The sequence below is a fragment of the Typopeltis vanoorti genome, chromosome 10 (assembly GCF_054136105.1).
Source record: "Typopeltis vanoorti isolate ZY-2024b chromosome 10, IOZ_Tvanoo_1.0, whole genome shotgun sequence".
Lineage (NCBI taxonomy): Eukaryota > Metazoa > Arthropoda > Arachnida > Uropygi > Thelyphonidae > Typopeltis > Typopeltis vanoorti.
In genome coordinates this window covers 48,210,917-48,232,193 of record NC_143558.1, presented here as the reverse complement: position 1 = coordinate 48,232,193, position 21,277 = coordinate 48,210,917, and the positions used below count along the sequence as shown (strand labels likewise).

Sequence of the window (21,277 nt, the reverse complement as noted above, 5' to 3'; positions counted from 1 at the left end):
TCACACACATATATATATATATATGTATATATATATACATATATATTTAGCTGTGTAACCCAGAGGTTGTGGCTAAAAGGTCTGTAAAACATAATCTCCTTACACCTGTTCTAAAAAAAAAACTTAAAATTTACAATTCACTTTATACGAAAAAGATAACTTTAGATTACATTAATCCAGGTGTCTGGAGACGTCATCTCGTAACCCCTAAAAAAAAAGAAAAACGTTTGTTAAAATTTGAACTTAGATTATTCTTAAACTAGCCCTTATAACTAAAAAAAGAAAAATAAAAAAACTACGAAAGCGGAATCCGTATTGAGGTGGACTTTATCAACCAGAGAACTAAGAGTTGGGGGAAGAACCCGGCCCGAGTGATGCAGCCCACAAGGAGCTGCACCGCCTCGACGTAAGCCTTCGCAGCCCGGGTTCTCAGGTCTACCTCCTCTTTAGTGAACTAGAGAAACCAACAAGTTGGACAATAGAATTAAGGATTTAGTTGGTCTTGAAAGGAGGACAAGTTTTTAGTTTGCCCTTAACTCTTTTTTTGTTGTATTTTTCTGTAAGATTCGAGAAGCTACTGTTTTTTCCCGGCCATTTATTATTTGGTGAAGAGCTTTATACAGCCTCCTTTCCGTTGCTTCGTTTAGTTCAGGGATTCCTTTTAGCTGTGCTGAGTTTAGTTCACTTAATCTTTCTATATAGAGGTCTCTGGGGGTGGGGGGGGGGGGGGGTGGGGGGGGGGGGGGGTGGGGGGGGGGGGGGGTGGGGGGGGGGGGGGGTGGGGGGGGGGGGGGGTGGGGGGGGGGGGGGGTGGGGGGGGGGGGGGGTGGGGGGGGGGGGGGGTGGGGGGGGGGGGGGGTGGGGGGGGGGGGGGGTGGGGGGGGGGGGGGGTGGGGGGGGGGGGGGGTGGGGGGGGGGGGGGGTGGGGGGGGGGGGGGGTGGGGGGGGGGGGGGGTGGGGGGGGGGGGGGGTGGGGGGGGGGGGGGGTGGGGGGGGGGGGGGGTGGGGGGGGGGGGGGGTGGGGGGGGGGGGGGGTGGGGGGGGGGGGGGGTGGGGGGGGGGGGGGGTGGGGGGGGGGGGGGGTGGGGGGGGGGGGGGGTGGGGGGGGGGGGGGGTGGGGGGGGGGGGGGGTGGGGGGGGGGGGGGGTGGGGGGGGGGGGGGGTGGGGGGGGGGGGGGGTGGGGGGGGGGGGGGGTGGGGGGGGGGGGGGTAATGTTGAGAGTGGCGACTCGAAAAGTGTTGTTCATTTTAGTGGTGTAGTTATAGGGCGGGACAATTAGAATTTTAGTGTCTCTTCGGTAACTATTTTGATTAGTGCTTGGTATAGCGCTGTGATGTCGCAGTCATGTAAGCCCATATTGGCAGCTAGAATGGAGTTTCTAAAGGAGTTTTGTTCCTCATTTAGAATATCTGGCACGGCAAGTTTGTCCCATTCCAAGCCAACACAGGGTTTTGATGAACCCTTTGTGTAGTGGGCATAGAAGTGTGGCTCGCCGTTTTTCTCTATGGCGTTGTGGATTCTTTCGAACCCGTCCTGGTCTTTTTGGACATGGTGGAGAATAGTAGCTCCCCCTGGAATTATTTTAGGGAATGGTGCTGGGGTGGGTTCTGTTCCTGTCGTGGGGAGGGTAGTAGGGTTTCCGCCCATAGGCAACCTTTTAAACGAAGCTTGTTCGTCTTCTACCTGTTCCCTTTGACGTTTTGCTGTAGAGGTGTCCATTTCCTCTGTGGCAGATGCTGTGGTTGTATCTGCGTTCGTGGTGGTGGGGGGAACGCTGGCTGTTGAATTTTGGCTTCTGTACTTTTTGGTTTTACCCAGTGATACTTGTTTGAACCCCTCTTGTTTGCCACGTTTGGGTTGGGCTGTTGATATCGGTGGCGGGGGCGGGGTGGGTATTTTTGGTGGTTCTGTGTTGTCAGAGCTAAGGGGGGGAGGAACGGGAAGTGGTTGTATCGCACCCCCCATTCGTTCTGCTGCTGTTCTGTGTTGACACACATTGTAACTGTGGTCTTTTTGGTGGCATTTCTTGCAGGGGTTGGTGCAATGTGGTAGTAAATGGCCAGATTCGCCACAATTGCTGCACTTGGCCCTGGCACATTCTGCTCCCAGGTGTTCGTGGGAGCCACACCTGTAGCATTGCTTTGTGACACCTGGGTAGTTTACCATGACTTTTTCGGAGCCGATGGTGACAAAGTTCGGAACAGGAGTTTTCATCTCCATTGTGAAGATGACCACTCCTGATTTCCAATCCGGGTAGTCGACATCAGTGCCCCGTTTAATGTTCTTAATTGTGCCCCATTTAGCGAATGTCTTGTGGATGACGTCGTCGCTATTTTCTATATATTCGAGGGGGAACCTGTCAATTTTTACCGTTCTTAACAGGCTTCCCACTAAGAACGGAGTGATTTCTACGTCATTACATTTAAAACCCTCCAGCAGTTTGTCCCTAGTTGTGGTGTTTTTTACCACTACCTGGTATCTCCCTGCCCCGAAGGGGGTAAACCCGTAAATGTTTTCGGAACCTACTGCCTCACAAAGTGCTTTGCAGATATGTCTTTTGTTTAGGGCTGGGTCCGTTTGAAAACCGACCGTTCTCACCCTAGGAAGTAGTGAAGACATGTCGGTCTTAAGTTTGGCCACGGCCAAAAAAAAAAGAACACACACAAAAAAAAAAAAAAAAAAAAAAAAAAAAAAAAAAAAAAGGATATAGGATCTAGGGAAGAGAAGGATCGTGGTGGTAGATTAGTAAAAATACCGTAGGACAGGAAGGTTCTACAAGCAAAGAGAGAAATCCCGTAAGAACAAGTCTTACCAGCAAATCCTGTAGCTTAAGCCTAGCTACTAGCAGAAAGAGAAAAAAAAAAAAGGAGTGAAAGGAATCCAAAAATAGAAATAGAAAACAATCTTACCAACCACGATCGATCCGGAAAGAGCAGCTCTCATAGAGGGTCGCGTCCGCTGAATCCTGGAACTTTACTAGGGAATCGTCGACTCTAAACAAACTTCCTTCAAGATCAAAGTTTTGCCAGCGATCAAAAAAATAATTTTAACATGCTTGTCATAATTTAATTATAATATTATGATATAGAACTTTGGAAGGTGTTTGCAATTCTTATAGAATTTTAGAAATATTTTTTTCTGATTAAAATATTTATTTTAGACTAAAAATAAAATATAAAGTACACTGTTATTTCTTAAGAAAATATAATAATTTCCAATAATACTTTATAAGGGGAGGGAACGTCACTTGTCAAACTTTTTTAGATATTCTCCGGAATAATTTGCATTTCTCGTTATTCATTGCTAAAAGAGCAAATGGCTAACTACAAAAACGATTGTAGATAAAAAAAAAAAACATGTTTAATAATGAAAGATATAAATGAAATAAAAATGAATCTGCTAATGCATATTCTCCAAATGAAGTATGCGAAGTCATTTAGCCCTAACTAACTTTTCAAAACTAGCGGGCAGCCACCCCCACTTTTAGCCAATCACAGGAAGTTAGCGCAAGATTACACAGGACCCGAAAGCTAAGGACGAACTACATTTTTACCTGTATATGAAAAAATTTTCATGCCCATAGCCAAATGTGGACATAAATTTATTGTCAACATACTAATAAATTAATATCCTCGGTCTCCAGAAGTATCTCCACTGCTGGTGTACGATGTAGTGTGGCACTGTCATCCATGAATCGAATGTTTTTCTTCGGACGGCCTAGCGCTATGATTGCAAAAGCAATTTCCATAGGGATACACAAACTTATAATAATCTATTAATCTTCCAAAATATCAACATTTCGTTATCATTTTTAAAGCTGTTTAAGAACCCAACGTACCTTACGAAAATACTCGAGTTGAAGCTATTCGCCGTTGTCATGTGCTCCAAGACTACATCGATTTGTTGTCGCAAGTCTTGGAATTCATGATCGTCGGGTTCGTATTGCCGATTGAATAACAAACTGCAAATAACGTTCAGTGTGCTGTTAATCAAAATCTCGGAGACATCGTGAGGTTTGCCTTCGGTTTTCTTCAGCGCGTCCAAAAGAGTTTCCGTAACACGCAGAATTCTGTCCTCGAGGCTTTGCTTTCCGAATCCGAAGTCTCTGAGAGTGTGAAGGACGAAACGGCGATGCTCGCTCCATACCGAATCCTCGGAATGTACAATGCCTGAAATGAATTAAACGTAGAATTAAAAGTCAATGTGTTTAATTAAAAATAAATTTATTAAAATCAAATAAAATTTTAAAATAAATTTTATTAAAAATAAATAAAAATATGAAAAATATATAAATTTTAAAATCGTTAGTTAAAATGTAGTAATTTTTTTTAATTTAATAAATTAAATCAATAAAAATATCAATAAATATCAATTGCTAATATAGACTAGATTGTAGTTAAAATTGTAGTCTTTATTTGGGGAAAAAATGGTGGGAAGGGATTCAATAATTTATTAATTATTTTCTCCACAAGAACCATCATTAAGCAGCCGTTTTTATTAAAAAAAAAACAAATAAAAACAACTGCTTATTTTTCGCGGTCTTTTATCTCTAATGATACAAGAATAACAATGGGAATAATGTTGTGTTGTTTTTCTGTTATTTGTGATAGATAAATCATAAATCGTGTGCTTAATTCACAAATGATTCACTGCATAAATATGCGGAGGTCAAATGTGCTGGGTGTGGATGGGATCAGAGGACTTATAGGTACTTGTACACGATTTGTTGTCACATAGCAGCCGTAGCTCATGACGCAAGAGCCTACGTGTACATAGCCGTCGGTAATGGAATTATTTATTCGTGTAATTTATGCAACAGATTTATTGTGTTGTTTTTTAATAATTTTACCGAACATTTGAGCACCTCATTCTAATGAAAATACACAGTTCGAATAAATTATCAAAGCGCGCTAAACAGCGTGCGTGTATGTTTGTAAATTTACTTAAGTGTTGGGTGTGTTAAAATACAATAATAATACTAAATGAGTGCGGATGACATCGCTTGCAGGTGCATACTTGAACTGTTGTTTCAAAATTACAAAATGGTTACTGTTTTACATTGCAAATTGAATAAGGTTGAATTCTTTAGCTTGTAAAGACAAACTTTTTGACTCTCTCTGTATATGTGTGTGCGCGCGCGCTTTTAGATTATTCCAAATCTACTCGCACTCATGCCTGCTACAATAATGATATAAAAGTCTGATGTGTCTACTTTTCTGTTTAAGAGTTTTAAGATTAAAAACTTTATATATAAACATTTTAATATTTAAATAGCTTTAATCTCGGAAAATATAAAATATAATAATAATTTTTTAAATTAATATCATCATTATAAATGCAAAATATTTATATTTATGCAGTTGAGGTGTTAGTATTGCATTTTCTATTTACGTAGAAAGATTTAGTAAAAAATGCCGAACACTAATAATAATAATAATAATAATAATAATAATAATAATAATATGTGTGTGAGAGAGATGTACATGTTTACAGAGAAAGTGGATTTTTTTCTGCTCATTATTTAGTAATTTCTAAAATTTTATGAGCAGATGAATATCTAAAAATTCCATGCTTAAAAAAAATCGTTATTGGAAGATTTAGGATTTTGTTATCGTCCGTCCATAGAAGCGTCATTGCCATTAATGGAGCGAAGGATGATATCATACAGAAGACATGTTCACATACTGTTTCCACATCCCCCTTCCTTTTCGAACTCCTCGACATACTTGCACTTAGTGGCAGTTTGTCAAGGCCCACTCTAGGCGATGTTCGTGGGCCTTGTATACTTAACCGGTTCCAGAAAATAGCCATTTTCAGATTACCATTAAAGCAAACAGCTAAAGAATTTTAAATCAATATGTACTCTCGTTCACACAGTATAACTTGAAAACTATACTTGTATTATTTGTTTGCTTAAGGAAAAATAATTTATGGGAGCAAGATCATGATGATAGAAAGAGTAAATAAACATAATAAATATAAATATGTACTTATAGATATGCTTCTTTAATAATAAAATAAGGAAGTTTGGTCCATATCGACTGAAAATCCGTATTTATAAACCAAACGATTGCAACAAAAGTTTATTAAGAAACCAAACGATGTTATGAAAGACTTTCTTGTTAGTTGCATCATAATATTGCGGGCTGCAGATATGGGTGAGTAACCAGCAGAGAATCGGTAATTAAATTTAACAGACATAATTTTTATATATATTTTAAAGAGTAAATTTAATCTATGCTAAATTTATAAATATTATTTATAAATTTTATACAGGTTCAAATTTAAAAATAATATAACTTTTTATTATTTAACTATTTAAATATGAATTCATTAATTTGTTTTCATAAGAGTTATATTCAGTTTGCTGCCACGCTGAAAACAGCTAGGCTTTCGTAATTACTGATATTACCAATAGCGCGTAGCATCTAATAAACGTTGATTCATGGAGAGTATTTACACTGTCAGTGACATAGACTTATAATTTGATGTAAATATATGATATCGAAATATTTTTCCACTCTATATTAGCTTTTTTAAAAGAATTATATAAAAAATGGAAATTTTATTTTAGCTTTCTGAAATGCATGCATTTATTTATCTGCTTTAATAAATATTCATATAAAATAAACAAAATGAAATACACCTTTTTTTTTTTATCTTTATCATTGATAATATTGCATCTAGGAAGTGATGGTCTAAATTTGCGTGAATTTGCGTGAATTGTCCCAAGAGAGTAGTAATATGGGACGAACAAGGAACTCCCACATGCACTCGTATCAGTAGACTTAGATAAAGCGTTCGATAGTGCAAAGCACAACTTCCTGCTATATCCTAGAGAAAGTCGGAGTGGCGGCCTGCGTAAGGGAAGCAATCAAAAGCATGTACAGTAAAACAACAACACAAATTGCGATTAATGGGTTTCTTTCAGAACCCATTCCCATACGCAGAGGGGTTCGGCAAGGCTGCCCCCTTAGCCCCCTTCTTTTCTCTTTAGTACTAGAGCCTCTTCTAAAAAAAATTGATGAGACGCGCGCAGTAAGAGGAATACCGCTACCCACAGGCTCCAAACAGAGCAAAACTGTCGCATATGCCGATGACATTGTCGGAACCCTTAGGGATTCCGAATCGATTTACATCTTCTTCGGCATACTGCAAGAGTTCAGCGTGCTCAGTGGTCTTCACACCAACCCAGAAAAAACAAGAATCAAAATTTATGGGAAATTCGATCCTGCCAGTCTTCCATATGGTCTGAAACCCACAACCGGCCCATTAACAATACTAGGAATTCCCTTCCTAGAGACCCCAGTGTTGCAAACACAACACTTAATAGAAATGTGTCGCGAAAAACTCAAACCCTTCAGTCCCAACTACCTATCATTCGAAGGTAGAGCAAAAGTCATCAAAACAGTCCTAAAACCGATGTTACTGCACACCATCAACCTCACAAACATAACAGATACACAAGACAACGCCATTCACAAACATATCACTAATTTTTTCTGGAACAACAGGAAACACGAGGTGCGCAGGGCATTTCTCCATCTTCCCCCCACACAAGGGGGATTCACCCTGCCAATCCTCAAATACTGCCACCTAACCAACACTGCTCAGACCATACGGAAAGCACTGGCATCAAATCACACTTCCGGCAATCTAATTAAATACTTCTTAGGATTTTTCCTACCCTACTTCGGGATCACTGGCCACGCTGGACCATGTGCGGAGACGGTGCCGGAGTGGTACTACACAATATGTAAACTTTTTAAAAAATTTGCAACGGATGGAGTTCGAGTGCTTCAGCTCAGCCCAAACAAGCTGTACTGGAAAATTTTTGACAGCTTTGACTGGGAAAAACCCGATCTGGGCACAAACGAAGAGGTGCTGTTCACCAACATAAAAAACAGCTGGGGGCAACCATTTCACCGGGACTTAGCTTGGAGAATCGCCTACGGCAGACTCCCGGTGAAACTGGTAAAATCAGCTTACAACCCGCGACCATGCAACCCCTTCTGCGACGTCTGCGGTGCGATAGAAACCGTAGGGCACCTCTTCTTTCACTGCCCGCCAGCACAGCGTGTTTGGCACAGACTGGCTGAGGTGCTTGCGATCCCAGCGCTCACATTCGCCGAAATAGTCTTTCTACAGTTTCCTCCCCCAGTAACCAAAAACAAGAAACACCTGATTTTCCTAATAAATGTGATTAAGCACCACATTTGAAAAATCAGGAAAAAAACACCTTCTTAACGAGGGGGATCGCATCTATCTCCGTGTTAAGAACTGTCTCTCAGCCTACCTTCGCCGGTTCCTGGAGCAGGAAAGGTACCTACGGGGAGAACAGCGGTTCCTGAGGAGATAGTGCGATCCACCAACCATCTGCCAGATCATACAGGGGGGAATCCGGTTGTGTCTGCACCTATAACACCTTCAAGTTGTAGGTGTTGACGCTATCTCGATCTTCCTTCCTGATTAGCGTTTAACCCACAGGTATGTCTAGTCCTTTCACAGTTAAAAGTTTTTCTGTCCCCAGGTTGGGGTTGACCTGAACAAACCCGGACTGCGAAGGCCAACAGCGAGGTGGTCCCAAGCCCTTTTCAGGGCGGGGTCTTCCGGGCCAGGTCATCTCCCTTCTTTTCCTGGTTATACTGTTCTGGGTTTGCTCGGCAAACTCATTCCTCTATAGAATTGTCTTCCACATAGTCTTTAGATTTATTTACACTTGTTAAATTTGCTTAGTCTCTCCTTTTTTTTTTCTTTTCAGGATTTTTCCTTTTTAAAAGCGAAAAATCAACGACCGTTTTAGAAGCACCCCTGGGGGGTCAACAGCTAAAACAGGTCAGCTGAGGCCTCTTTCACCTACTCTACTACTATGCACTCTATCTTTATTTTCCTCTCCTACTATCTGCTGACTCTCAGCCTATCTTACTCCACATGCCGATGATGAGATACGTTGAACTCACAAATTATTATTATTAATATGGTTTGCTGTTACCCTCCTGCCATGATCAGAGTTTTAATAGTGATTAGCAAATTGTTTAGCTAAGCGCAAATTGTAGTATATAGTATATATATAGTATATACAAATTGTAGTGTAGAATATAGTATATATATATATATGTATATATACTATGTTAGCTCAGTTATTATCGGCAAAGCGTCTCATAGAGGCACTTGATAATAATAAACTACAGCAGCAGATACCGAATAAACCCCAGACTGGGGCAAGAACAACACACTCGGTGGTGGGAATAGCTTAGCCCCCCCCCCCCCCCCTCACCAGCATGGCTTTGCCGCGTACGCGGACCCTTGATATCGAAGTTGAAGCTGATCTACGATCTCGATGTTTGGCCAAAGCCCTCATCGAAAGCGTCGGTGCTGAGCAGATTTTTGGGTTTACTCCCTTTGGTGGTGGCCGTTTCCAAGTAGTAGTAAGGAGTGAGCAAACAAGAGACAAACTACTTGCAGGATTCGAGTGTAATGGAAAAACAATAGTTCCATTTTTGGTAGGGAGCATTACCAAACTACTTCGAATCCCCAGATTCCCTTTAGAATATATTGAAACGGATGTAAAGATCATCCACGAAATATTCGGGAAATGGGGCGTTATACACAAGGTGGAAGTCCTAAATGACGCAGAAAACCCCAAATGGAAGTCGGGTGAAGTCCACATCTCCCTCGAGATGAAAACGCCCGTTCCCAACTTCATTTTTATTGGATCCGCCAGAGTAATGATAAATTACCCTGGTGTTAAAAAAACAATGTTTTAGATGTGGTGCTTTCACTCACCTTGGAGCGGACTGTCCTAGAGTGAAATGTAAAAACTGCCTCAAAGCAGGCCACAACCAAGAAAACTGTGAGTCAGCTTGCTGAAATGTGGGGTCATCGACCACACATGCCCATCCAGAACCCTTACTGAGAGGATGGGTGGTGCAATCACGCCAGCAACTCCACCAAGCAATGGAAATGATGCACCACAGGAAGCCTCTCCTCCTTTCGAGGCTGCTCCTGATATAACAGAAATCCATACCTCCACGTCTAAGAAAAACCGTAAGGGAAAAAAAAACTTCCACAAGCAGTAAAATTCAACAAGAAGAAACAGTCACTATTGAAACCATCAATACCAATATAGATACTAATACAGACATAGAAGAGGGAAAGATGGAGGTGAACACTAACACCTCCAAACGGCCATTAAGCCCACAGGAAGAAGAGTTGGTAATGCCCAAAACAGCAAAAGTATCTGAGACCGACCACCCAGAAGTCCCTCACGCGAAAGCAGGGGAGACTCTCAGCCATCTCATCAGAGGTATCCCAGGGATGGCAGAAAAATTCAAAGAAGCGATGAAAAAAATAGGAGAACTTGAACTCCTTCTCACAGGAGAACATGGATCTGACATCGTCAGTGCAAAATGGGGTGACATTTTCGTTGATGACATCAGCAAAATCACCCCTGAGCAAGTAGACGTATCCCAGGATTTAGACGAGGAGGCAGCCTCGGCGTTCTTCATAGCTCTCTGCAAACTAGACATGGCCAAGGGAGGTGAGGTGGCCAAAAGAATAATAACTGCCCACAACAAAAGAAAGACACAGTAACCACCTTGTGGGGTTTCTGTACACAGCTTCACCGGTTTTTAGCTCCCACAGGTGGGGGAGGACCTGAGAACCCGAGCGGCGAAGGCTTACAGCGAGGCGGTGCAGTTCCTTGTGAGCTGCATCACTCGGGCCAGATCCTTCCTCCACTTCTAAGTTTAGCTTTCAATTTTTGCTTTTCTGTGTTCTTTTTTGTTTTTGTTTTGTTACATGTTTCCTTTTTAGGATTTTTCCTGTTTTGTAAAGTGAAAAATCAACGACCGTTTTAGAAACGCCCCTGGGGGACAAACAGCTAAAACAGGTCAACTGAGGCCTCTTTAACCTACCCTACCACTATGCACTCTATCTTTATTTCCTCTCCTACTATCTGCTGACTCTCAGCCTATCTTACTCTACAGGCCGATGATGAAGTTTTGTTGAACTCACAAATTATTATTATATCTTTTATATTCATTGCTCTTCTATTTTCTGTAACTGATGATTGGCCGAAAAAGATCCAGAAGTTAAGGTTAGACCCTTTAATTTTATTGAGAAGTCCGCAATAGGGTGGATTATATCCTTAAGTGTTTTATAATAATCGTTTAACAATAATCAAGTACCAGCCTCTATCAGTGCAGATCATTTTCGATGAAGGTTGCCTTTCTGTTGTTTTTTTAATTAATTAAATAATATTTAGAGTCCAGAAACAACACAATAAAAGTTATTTATTTATTGCCATATAGTTTTGAAAATATTTTTAATGTGGTTCCCGTTCATGAAAGATTTTTGTAAACATATAATACACTCCTGCTCCTGGATATATGGGCTATATTTTTTTTTATTATTATTAATTTTATATATTTTTGTAGTTTTTATTTATTTTTTAGATAGTCCGAACATCTGCTCTAGAGACCAAACATTGGAACTTTTTCAAACCAATTCAGGCCTCCTGACTGATTTCTGTCCTTGACGAAAGAGAATTTGTGAAATCACACAGTAATTTTTTTTTTAAAGAAAATATAATGTGGCTTATATTTCATGAACTCAAATCGGTTAACAACAAATTATTGCAAGAACGCTTTTAACGTCTGATATAAATTTGATGATAAAAATATGCAACTTTCTCTAACCTATTTCCTCTAAAATCTAAGATAACGAAAACGAAACAACTTTTGAATGTTACGTAAATTTGAGGAAATACTTCCGCTTCTGCAGTTAGAAGCGGAAGTTTCAAAAGTTAAAAATGAATTGATTACAAGCAGACAGGACTACTATTGAACGAAATATGTTACTGTATTTAGTAGCAATGCTTTTATTCCGATCTCTTTTAAAGTGTACTAGTATTATATCGCTCTGCGCATTTATTTAAATAATCTTTTTCACTGTAAATTACAGGAAAATCTTTAACAATTTTAATCATAAGTTAAAGTTACGTCATATAATAGCATTTTCTCATTTATTACGTGAATAATTTATGTGCTGATTAGAAAGAATAAATCTGTACTGACCGCCAGGTGACACTGTTGTAATTAGGAGGGTAAGGAGATCATATAGGAAGATAGCAAATTTCTTGAACACAGTCAAATGTGGACAAATCATGAGAGCCGATGTACAAAAAAAAAAAAAAATAAATAAAATAAAATAAAATAAATAAAAATCAAAGCCCGTGTAATGTGTAGCTACTTTCCCACATAATTCTAGACCAGAAGAAAGGTTTTAAGCTTGATTGATTCTGTTTCGCAACTAAAGGAACCTCATCTAAGCCTTTTTTTCCTGCATGTCCCAAATCTGTAGATCTCTGTTCCCCCCCAATCTCGAACAAATGACCTTAGAACATACGATATTTCCGACAACAATAAAAATTAGGGTTTACGATTGATAGCTATGATCTCAGTTATCGGTGATTGCTAAGGATAAAGTCCAGCTGCCGCCAGTTTCCCCATAAATAGCGCTAGAGAAGAATAAAATGTATCCCTTTGGTGAATAAAAACATGATGGAAGATTTATTTCTTTTATTTAATCCAAAGCCGCATGCTAATTCTCTCTCCAGTGATCTCATAAAAGCTGAAATGTCATCATTCTGTATCTAAGCCGCAATATACCGAACGATGACCAGTACTACTTTATACATTGTAATTATTGAGGATATAAATTGAAAAAGGGAGAAAAATCTTGCTTTTCTCTCTCTCTCTCTCTCTCTATATATATATATATATAGAGAGAGAGAGAGAGAGATATCTCTCTCTCTCTCTCTCTCTCTCTCTCTCTATATATATATATATATATATATATATATATCATTACTCAGGAAGGCCTCGGTAACGAATAAATAGGTTATAAATCTGAAGGAAAATATTTAGTGATAAATCGAAAAAAGTGCACTTTTGGTGTGATTCCCAACCACAGTAAGTTATAAATGTATAGCACGTTAACACGAAGTGTGGGTTGAGTTAAATCAACTGCTTTCTAGAGACGAAATCTGGAACTTTTCAAGCCACTCCCAGCTTCCAGTACGTAGGGAGGACAGATCGATGAAGATATGAGACAAGGACACGGAATGGAAACCAGGGAACTCTCTTCTCTCTCTCTCTCTCTCTCTCTCTCTCTCTCTCTCTCTACCCAGGACATTAGAAAACTTACCATCACTTCAGCGCCTTGAATTCATCTAGAAAGATTAACATAATTTGAGGGAATTGTATACACCACGCGGCAGTTCAGAGTACAACTTTCTTAGCTAAGGTACAACTTTCCGATCTTGATCTATTCAAGATCGGAAAGTTGTATAATTTTTCTTAGAAACACATACTGTTCCGAGATAGGTAGTTGGGAAGCCGGAGAGAATGCAAAAGCAGGGAAGTAACTTAAATATGTCGGAACCGAACTGCATTCTCTTTAGCCAAATAGTAACGGTTAAAATATTAAGGAATAAGTAACAGTGAATACAAAAAAGAGATCCCTGGTCAGTAGAAAAGGCCTTCACACATGAGCCCATAGAATTTTGGTCTTTCAAGTGATATGTCAGACAAACAATCACGACAACAAAAAAGTGAATTTTTAGTTTCAGATAATCTATAATGTGGGCTAGTAGGAATTAACAATAACCGTTAATTCCTACTAGCGACCATTCTTTGCGCATTCTCCATGTACGTATATATTTGTACACAATAACTTTATTCTTTATTTGTGACATTTCCATTCCTCTTTTAATCTAGCTACTGTTTCTCTCCTGTTTATACCTCATTACATGCATTAGGTATTTATTGTTCGATACGAACAAAGTTATAATTATTTCCAACAAATTTACATTTTATGTGGGTGAGGGGAAACTTGAGAACCCCGAGGAAACCAATCCCACACCATAGTACAATGATGAAAGCATATACCGAATAATTACCTTGTAGGCGAACCCATATAGGTATCAAGGAATTTTTGCTACCCCGCAATATATTCATTCTCTCATCATCTTTTCTTTCTTTCTTTCTTTTTTTTTTTTTTTTCATATTGTCCAACTTTTAGTCTTATAAAAAATTTCCTTCCTGCTATAAGCATTTCGAAAAACCTTTCGAAATACAAGGTAATATTTTTTTGTCTTTTTAAAAATTTCTTTTATATACGTGCGTTAGGATTTTTATCTCTCTTAAAAGCTTGCTAGCTCGAGCGTTTCGAAGAACTGCACGTTAATCCAATACAATTATAGACTTTTTAAGAAAACGAGAAAGTTTACAATTTTTGTTGTGACAATAATTTCTTGCCAAAATTTGGAGTCAAATTTATCCTCGATAAATATCGAGTTCAAGGGTCAACGCTCAGCTACTCCGACTTACGTTCGATATGTCAAATATCGAACATAAAAAGATCTTGCATGTGAATGTTATTGAATTAGTTCAAATCACTCGATCCGTAAAATACACATTAGCTATCCGGATTATTGCGAAAGTAATTAGTTACATCAGAAGTAATTAAATTACTTTCCATTATGTATGGCTTCCCCTTTTCAGAAAAGTGTAAGCGTTGATATTCACCAACGAAGTTGCAGCACTTCGCAATATTGCGTGTAATAATTTTTTTATTTTTTTTTTTTATTTTATTTTTTTAAAGCACAGCTTTTAATCCAGTGTATAGAAAGCTTCCAGAAACAACGCCTTACAGTCATACATAACGAGCGTCGTTGTTTCTGAAAACTTTTTATTACTCCTCTTTGGAGATAAACGAATTCGTTCACAAACTTGACTTTGGTAAATAGAATAACTCTGCTTAAGTAGGGATGTCAATCAATGTGATTGAAGTATAAAAATTACATAGCCTTACAGAATATCGCATTCGTATTTACTACTGTAATTTAAATAAAACCCTGCCCTTAAAAAAACAAAACAAAACTGTATATTAGATTCGTATATCACCTTAAACCTAGATCCAAATTCAAACTTTAATTATTATTATTAGTAGTAGTTGTTGTAATAGTAAGGAGTGGTTATTTTTGTTGTTCTAGTAGTAGCAGTTGTCGTTGTTACTATTGTAATAGTAGTTTTAATAGTTGTTATTATTGCAATAGTAGTAGTAATAGTTGTTATGAGTCTCCGTAACTCAGTTGCTTTCAGCGGAGGACTTTGGTTGGGAACCCCGTCTATGACGCGAAGAACCTCTATCAGAACTTTTCAATTAAAGGTAAGTTAGCGGGCCTCATAAGGGGATGAAGGGATTTTCATTCTTCAAACAAGCAAACCAACTCCGTGAACACACGTCTACAGTCATAAAAAAGGACTTGCCTTTAGGGGATTCTGCAGAGGAGCGGCAAGCCGGTTGCATTGACTAAAACCCCTAATTAAGGGACTCAACTAGTCTAGGACGGACGATGGACAGATGGTTGATGCTGTTATTGTAATAGCAGCGGTATTAAAAGTATTTTCCAAATATGAGATAAAGACCTCCCAAATGAAGGTTTAAAATTTTATTTTTTCTTTTTTGGCCTTAATGGGATTCAACTTGACCTCGTAACCAAAATGTACTACCCAAAGACACGCAACATTTGCATAAAAAAAAGGATATTTTTGAAAGTGATAGTTTATGCAAGCAATTTTACTAACTTTTATAAGCTAATGTTTCAGACCATACCAGGATTTCTTCAGAGACCAAAATACCTTGGGGGGAATCGAACTTCGTTATCAGTTTGAGATAAAACTTATTATTGAAGAAGAAACTTGAGGAGGTTCCAGCTTGTCGAAATGCAACTGCATATTCCATCCAAAATATGTTTCGCATTGAGTCTTTTCTGCAGATACGTTTAGACACTGCTCAGCAAACCGGAACCTATCAATCTCCACCTTTCTGCTAAACCTACAATAATACAAGCAACAGATGCCCAACATCCATTTACGGTTCAACTCATCGAATCTGCTACTTCTGCTCATCTTTGATTCCATCTGCTTCTGTTTTTTGGAACAGCTTGCTCCATGGAGGATTCCAAGACTACCATCCGTTCCAGCCGAAAAGCACATCGATATAGATTAGCACCCTCTCGTGCAACTTAATTACGTTTGTATCTAAATATCTTGCAAACGAAATGTATACAAGAAGCTCACCTAGCTGGACTCTTACGAGACCCCCCCCCCCACGCACACACCAGTGGCTAGTAATATACTATGGCTATTGAAAAATGATTAATATTTAATATCGTTAAGTAGTATACAATATTTGAAGCGATGGAGATTTTGAGCGAATACCAGAGCGAAAAAAAATAATAAAAATAAAAATGTAAGATATAAACATCAGAGAAGATTACTGGAATCATCTTCAGGAGTAATGCACTGTTTATAGTGTCCAGTTATTGATTAAAAAGCAAACCGAAAATAGATTTTTTTTTTCATTTATACCTGAAATGAAATTTTACAGGAAAAAGAAAATGGTTGTCCAAGGTTACCTGAATTACACGCTTTAAGGTTATCTGAGAAACAACAAGCGAAATCATTTACACTTAAAAACAACAAAATATTGAGAACTTCAAAATAGCAATGAAGACAATTCTCAACAGAATTTCGGCCGTTTTGAGTTTTGTTACTTGTCAAAACATGTTGAAAAAAAATAATAATAATAAAATTTGTGTAGTTCACCATTGCGGATAATGTTGATTATATTTCCCTGAACACATTTTGTCTTTTAAATGTGTCAAAATGTATAAATAAATATATATAAATAAATAAAATATAAATAAATAATATAATAAATATATATAAATAAATAAAATATAAATAAATAATATAATAAATATATATAAATAAATAATAAATATAAATATAAATATAATAAATAAAATAACTTAAATAATTTAAATAAAATAAATAATCAATATAAATAAATAATCAAAACAAATAATATAATATTATATTATATATTATTTATTTATATATATTTATTATGTTATTTATATACTATTTATTTATATATATTTTATATATATTTATTATATTATTTATATATATTTTATATATATTTATTATATTATTTATTTATATTTTATTTATTTATATATATATTTATTTATATTTATTCATACATTTTGGCACATTTGAAAGACAAAATGTGTTCAAAGAATTTCTCCGCGATGGTGAACTATTCGTTTATTATTTTTTTTTTTTACCATTAACATTACTGACAGGATGGGTGAAGCACTAGTGCTTTTCATATTCCCCTTCATCTGTAATGAGAGTTGTTTGGGAATGGGAGATTTGTGAGCAGTTAAGCTCGCCCTCTGAGGGCAGTTGTGTTAGCTATGATCAGTTGAGAGAAGAATAGCCTTCGGTCTTTTGTGTTTGTAGTAATCTGTTTCATTGTAATTGACAGCTTGTACGATCAGCGGGTTTGAATGTGAACTTGACTTCACGAAGAATTTTTCTGCAAGATCACGAAGAAAGGACGAGATGTATGGAATGCCTGTTTCTCGGTGAATTTCTGATGAACCACGGTGCATCCAGGATCATCCTAAGGCATTTGTTTTGGATTCTCTGCAATTTCGAAATGTTTGATCTTGAAGTGTGACTCCATGCTGGTGAGGCGTAGGTGATGACTGGACGTATTACCATCCGGTAAAGAAGCAATTTATTATGTAGGTTCAATTTGTTCTTGCGGTTGATTAATGGGTAGAGCTGTGCTATTACTTTGGAAGGTTTGGATCCAATGAGATTGATGTGCTTGTTAAAAAGGAGTTTCTTATCCATTAATACCCCAAGATATTTGGTCTCTGAATGCCATGGGATCTTATGACCAGAGCGCAGGATGTCATCTTTATTGCAGACTTTTCTTCTTGAAAACAACATGGTGAACTTCGAAATATTAAAAACAACAACGTTACTGGCTTGCTGGGTGAAGCGTCCTTATAAGGACTGGCTTAAAGGGGCGAAGCAAGAATGCTTTTCATCTTCCCCGTTATCTGTAGAGGACAGTGTAGGGATAAGGTGTTATTGAGCAATTAAAGCTCTGATCATGGCAGGAGGGTAACAGTAATAGCCGAGCCTCAGTTAGAACTTCATTGGCTACAGCATTGCCATCCATTACCCTCCAAGGGTATTGGATTGAATGAATCAATCACCGCATCTCACGGTCGATTGATTTATTCAGGGTGAAGCGTAACCACTAAATTTATATTTATATAATTTACATGTAAGATAATAATTCCTGTCTAGTGCATTTTAGTATTTTTTGTTTTAGTTTCTAAGGCATTTTTAAGAAAAAAAAATCTTTAAAGAATCTAATTGTTATTAAATCAACAACTGATAAAAATCAATATACTCCTTATACGGTGCAAATCGAGGGGTCAAGCTGAAACTACTACGCATTTCGTGTTTTGGAGATGCCTGTGAATTACATCGATAATAGAGATGGAAAAATGGACTGGTTTTTCAATCCAAATTAAAAAGAGGAAGGATAGAAAAATAATTTAAAAACGATGATTGATTAAATTAAGCAAAAATTAAAAGTGCCGAATTATTTTTCGTCATTCATTCGCAGAGTTCGAAGAAAGCTTGTGTTTTGGTTGATAATATGAGTATACGAAGACGTTAGTAACATTGAGAGTTAAATACTTCTAAATTAGACGTTAAATGAAGCATTATAAGGATATTACAATTTTTCTGCAATGCGTATTGCATGGAGCATTAAAATATCGTATGCGCCCATCGTCCGACATATTTTAAGATGAGATGCCTAGCGAAAATAAAAGAACAATTCCACACAATGATTTAACGCTAATCATATACATTCAGTAACCCACCTGCTTCAACAAACGTATCACTCTTCTTGCTGCTCGTATAGATTAACTTTAAAAGTAAGTAAAAAACAAACCAACTCACCTTGTCCATTGAGCAGAGTCAGAAACTCCAGTGGTCGTCCAGAGAACAGTTCTCCCTGCTTCAAAAACGCTTCCTTCACAGCTTCGAAACTGCTGAGGTGAATAACCGTTTTCCGACCAGCTTTTAGACTCATGACATCCCCGTAGGTGTCGGCCAGCTTGGCTAGTTTTAGGTGCGGTTCATTACTTAGGAAAGGCAAAAAACCAACAACTGGTAACCCCATCGGACCTGGTGGCAGGTTAACTTTACGTCCACGAAAATAACGCCATAATAACCACCCTATTATTAGGGTTGCCACAAAGAGAAAAACGTCCGTCATAATAAGAGTGGACACTTGAAACGTCATGTTCGCCGCACTTCTGCTTTCGCGTGTGTGTGTGTGCCTGCCGTCTATAACCCCGTTCTCTTTCCAGAACAGCACTCCTCCTCCTCACTGCGGTATCCGGGTGTTGTCTACGCCCACACGTTCATGAGTCAAATGTTCACTTGCATATGGGAGTGCGTGGGGATGAAAGAAAAAAAAAAAAAAAGCGAAGGTCGGAGAAAACGAGAGGTCACGCTGTGTTTAGATATACCACACCATTATTGCGAGGCCTATCAGATCAGCCATCTGTAATTAATCAACATTGGATTCCTTATTTAGCAAAAGACTGTCGCGCACACATACACATACAGATAAATAAATGAGTAGAGCGCAGAATATCATTTTTCTTCTGTCTTCTGGTAGAAGCTGAATTTTTTTAGCTGAGGGTGATTTAACCAATCTCTGGTGGACATGCTGGATCTTCCTTATCGTAAAACAGATCACTCAATCTAAGAACACAGTAATGATGAATCATGTGTTTAGGCCTTAACTCTCTTAGGACTTTTGTATCTTCTCTCTCATTGTTACAAAGTGTCACAGAGCTGTATACCTTACTTTTTCTTGACACGTTACCAATCCGCCCCTCCTTTAAATACTTAAAGTTTTTGTCATTTGATAAATCGACTAGAACATCCGCGAATTCATTTTTTACTACCTAAATAGAAAAGATCTTCTGCCTGATAAGTCTCATATAAAAAAAATTGTTTAAAAAAATAGAATTTTGAGTATAACAATTTTTTTTATATGAGACATTTTGTTGAAAATTTTTGTTGAAAATTGTTATACTCAAAATAGAATTTTGAGTATAACAATTTTCGAACTCTTCTCCTTTTCCCCAACGTATGATATTCTTTAGGGATCGTCGCTTGTTACTTCTCTCTACTGAATCCCAGTCGCAACTGTTGAGCAGTATGATGGAAGAACGAGAAGAGGCGGGCCACCTTTGGAGAAGTAGCTGTCTGGAGAGAACTATTTAGTGCAATTCATTCTTGCTTTCTGCCAGATAAAGGTAATGACCTTTATCTGGCGAAAATTAAGCGAAGAGGAACGCTAAAAATAATTGTCTTCTGCATGCACATACCGAAGTCGGAACCGTCTTTTTGGAAATGAGATCACAACTTGATAAGACATAAAACGCATCGTTGTTAACCCCTTACTGACTGCATTTAGATGCGGTTTGCAATTGCCCGTAACGCTATTCATTTATTCTCGGTACTGCATGAACCATCTAGGTGATTAATGTATTCCGTTGTGGATTTACCTTTCCCGTTCCCCTCATCTACTCGCGATCCATTATTCAGGCCTCACTGTTCTTTGACCTTAACTACTTGGCAGTATGCATGTTCTCTCTGGTCATTTACCTGCTTGTATAAGGGAAGCAACTCTCCGCCCTACTTACTGTTTAAGAAATGATTTAAAATGTAAATGCTATACTGGCATTTTAGTTCAAGTGGAATGTTTTGATCAGACCAATCTTCATTTTATAATTCGTATGCTGTCTATGAGATTCAATTCTTAATGGCAAGAGTTTAGCTTACTTTTCATTAAATAATTTTCTGTAAATTTAATAAAATTAATTATTTTCATAAAATAATAAAAATTAAAACAATGTAAAATTTTATTTAATCAGTTCAATCAATACACCGTTAATAAAAAGGTATAATAAAAATAAATAACTAAAATAAAATAAAATTGCTTTCGTATATTTGATTCCCTTGGCTCGGGAATCCAATCCATGTGGTTTCCGTATGGTCTGAAACCCACAACCGGCCCATTAACAATGCTAGAAATTCCCTTCCTAGCGACCCCAGTGTTGTAAACACCAAACCTGATAGAAACATGTCGCGAAAAACTCAAATCCTTTAATCCCAACTACCTATCATTCGAGGGTAGAGCGACAATAATCAAAACAGTCCTAAAACCAATGTTACTATACACCATTAACCTAACAAACATCACAGGCACACAAGACAATGCCATTTACAAACATAGCGCTAATTT

General features: G+C 38.0%; 1 protein-coding gene across 1 annotated transcript in view; it reads right to left on the bottom strand.

Annotated features, from left to right (window-relative positions):
* The window catches only part of LOC150102399 (cytochrome P450 2U1-like), a 43,289-nt gene extending 23,975 nt beyond the window's left edge, over positions 1 to 19,314 (bottom strand). Inside the window, exons 1-2 of the mRNA XM_090398892.1 lie at positions 18,913 to 19,314; positions 3,840 to 4,170 (exon numbers count right to left, since the gene is read on the bottom strand). Of these exons, the coding sequence (XP_090255018.1) occupies positions 3,840 to 4,170; positions 18,913 to 19,258 (677 nt within the window). The 5' untranslated portion in view covers positions 19,259 to 19,314. The remainder of the gene's footprint in view (positions 1 to 3,839; positions 4,171 to 18,912) is intronic.
* Positions 19,315 to 21,277: the final 1,963 nt, after the last annotated feature.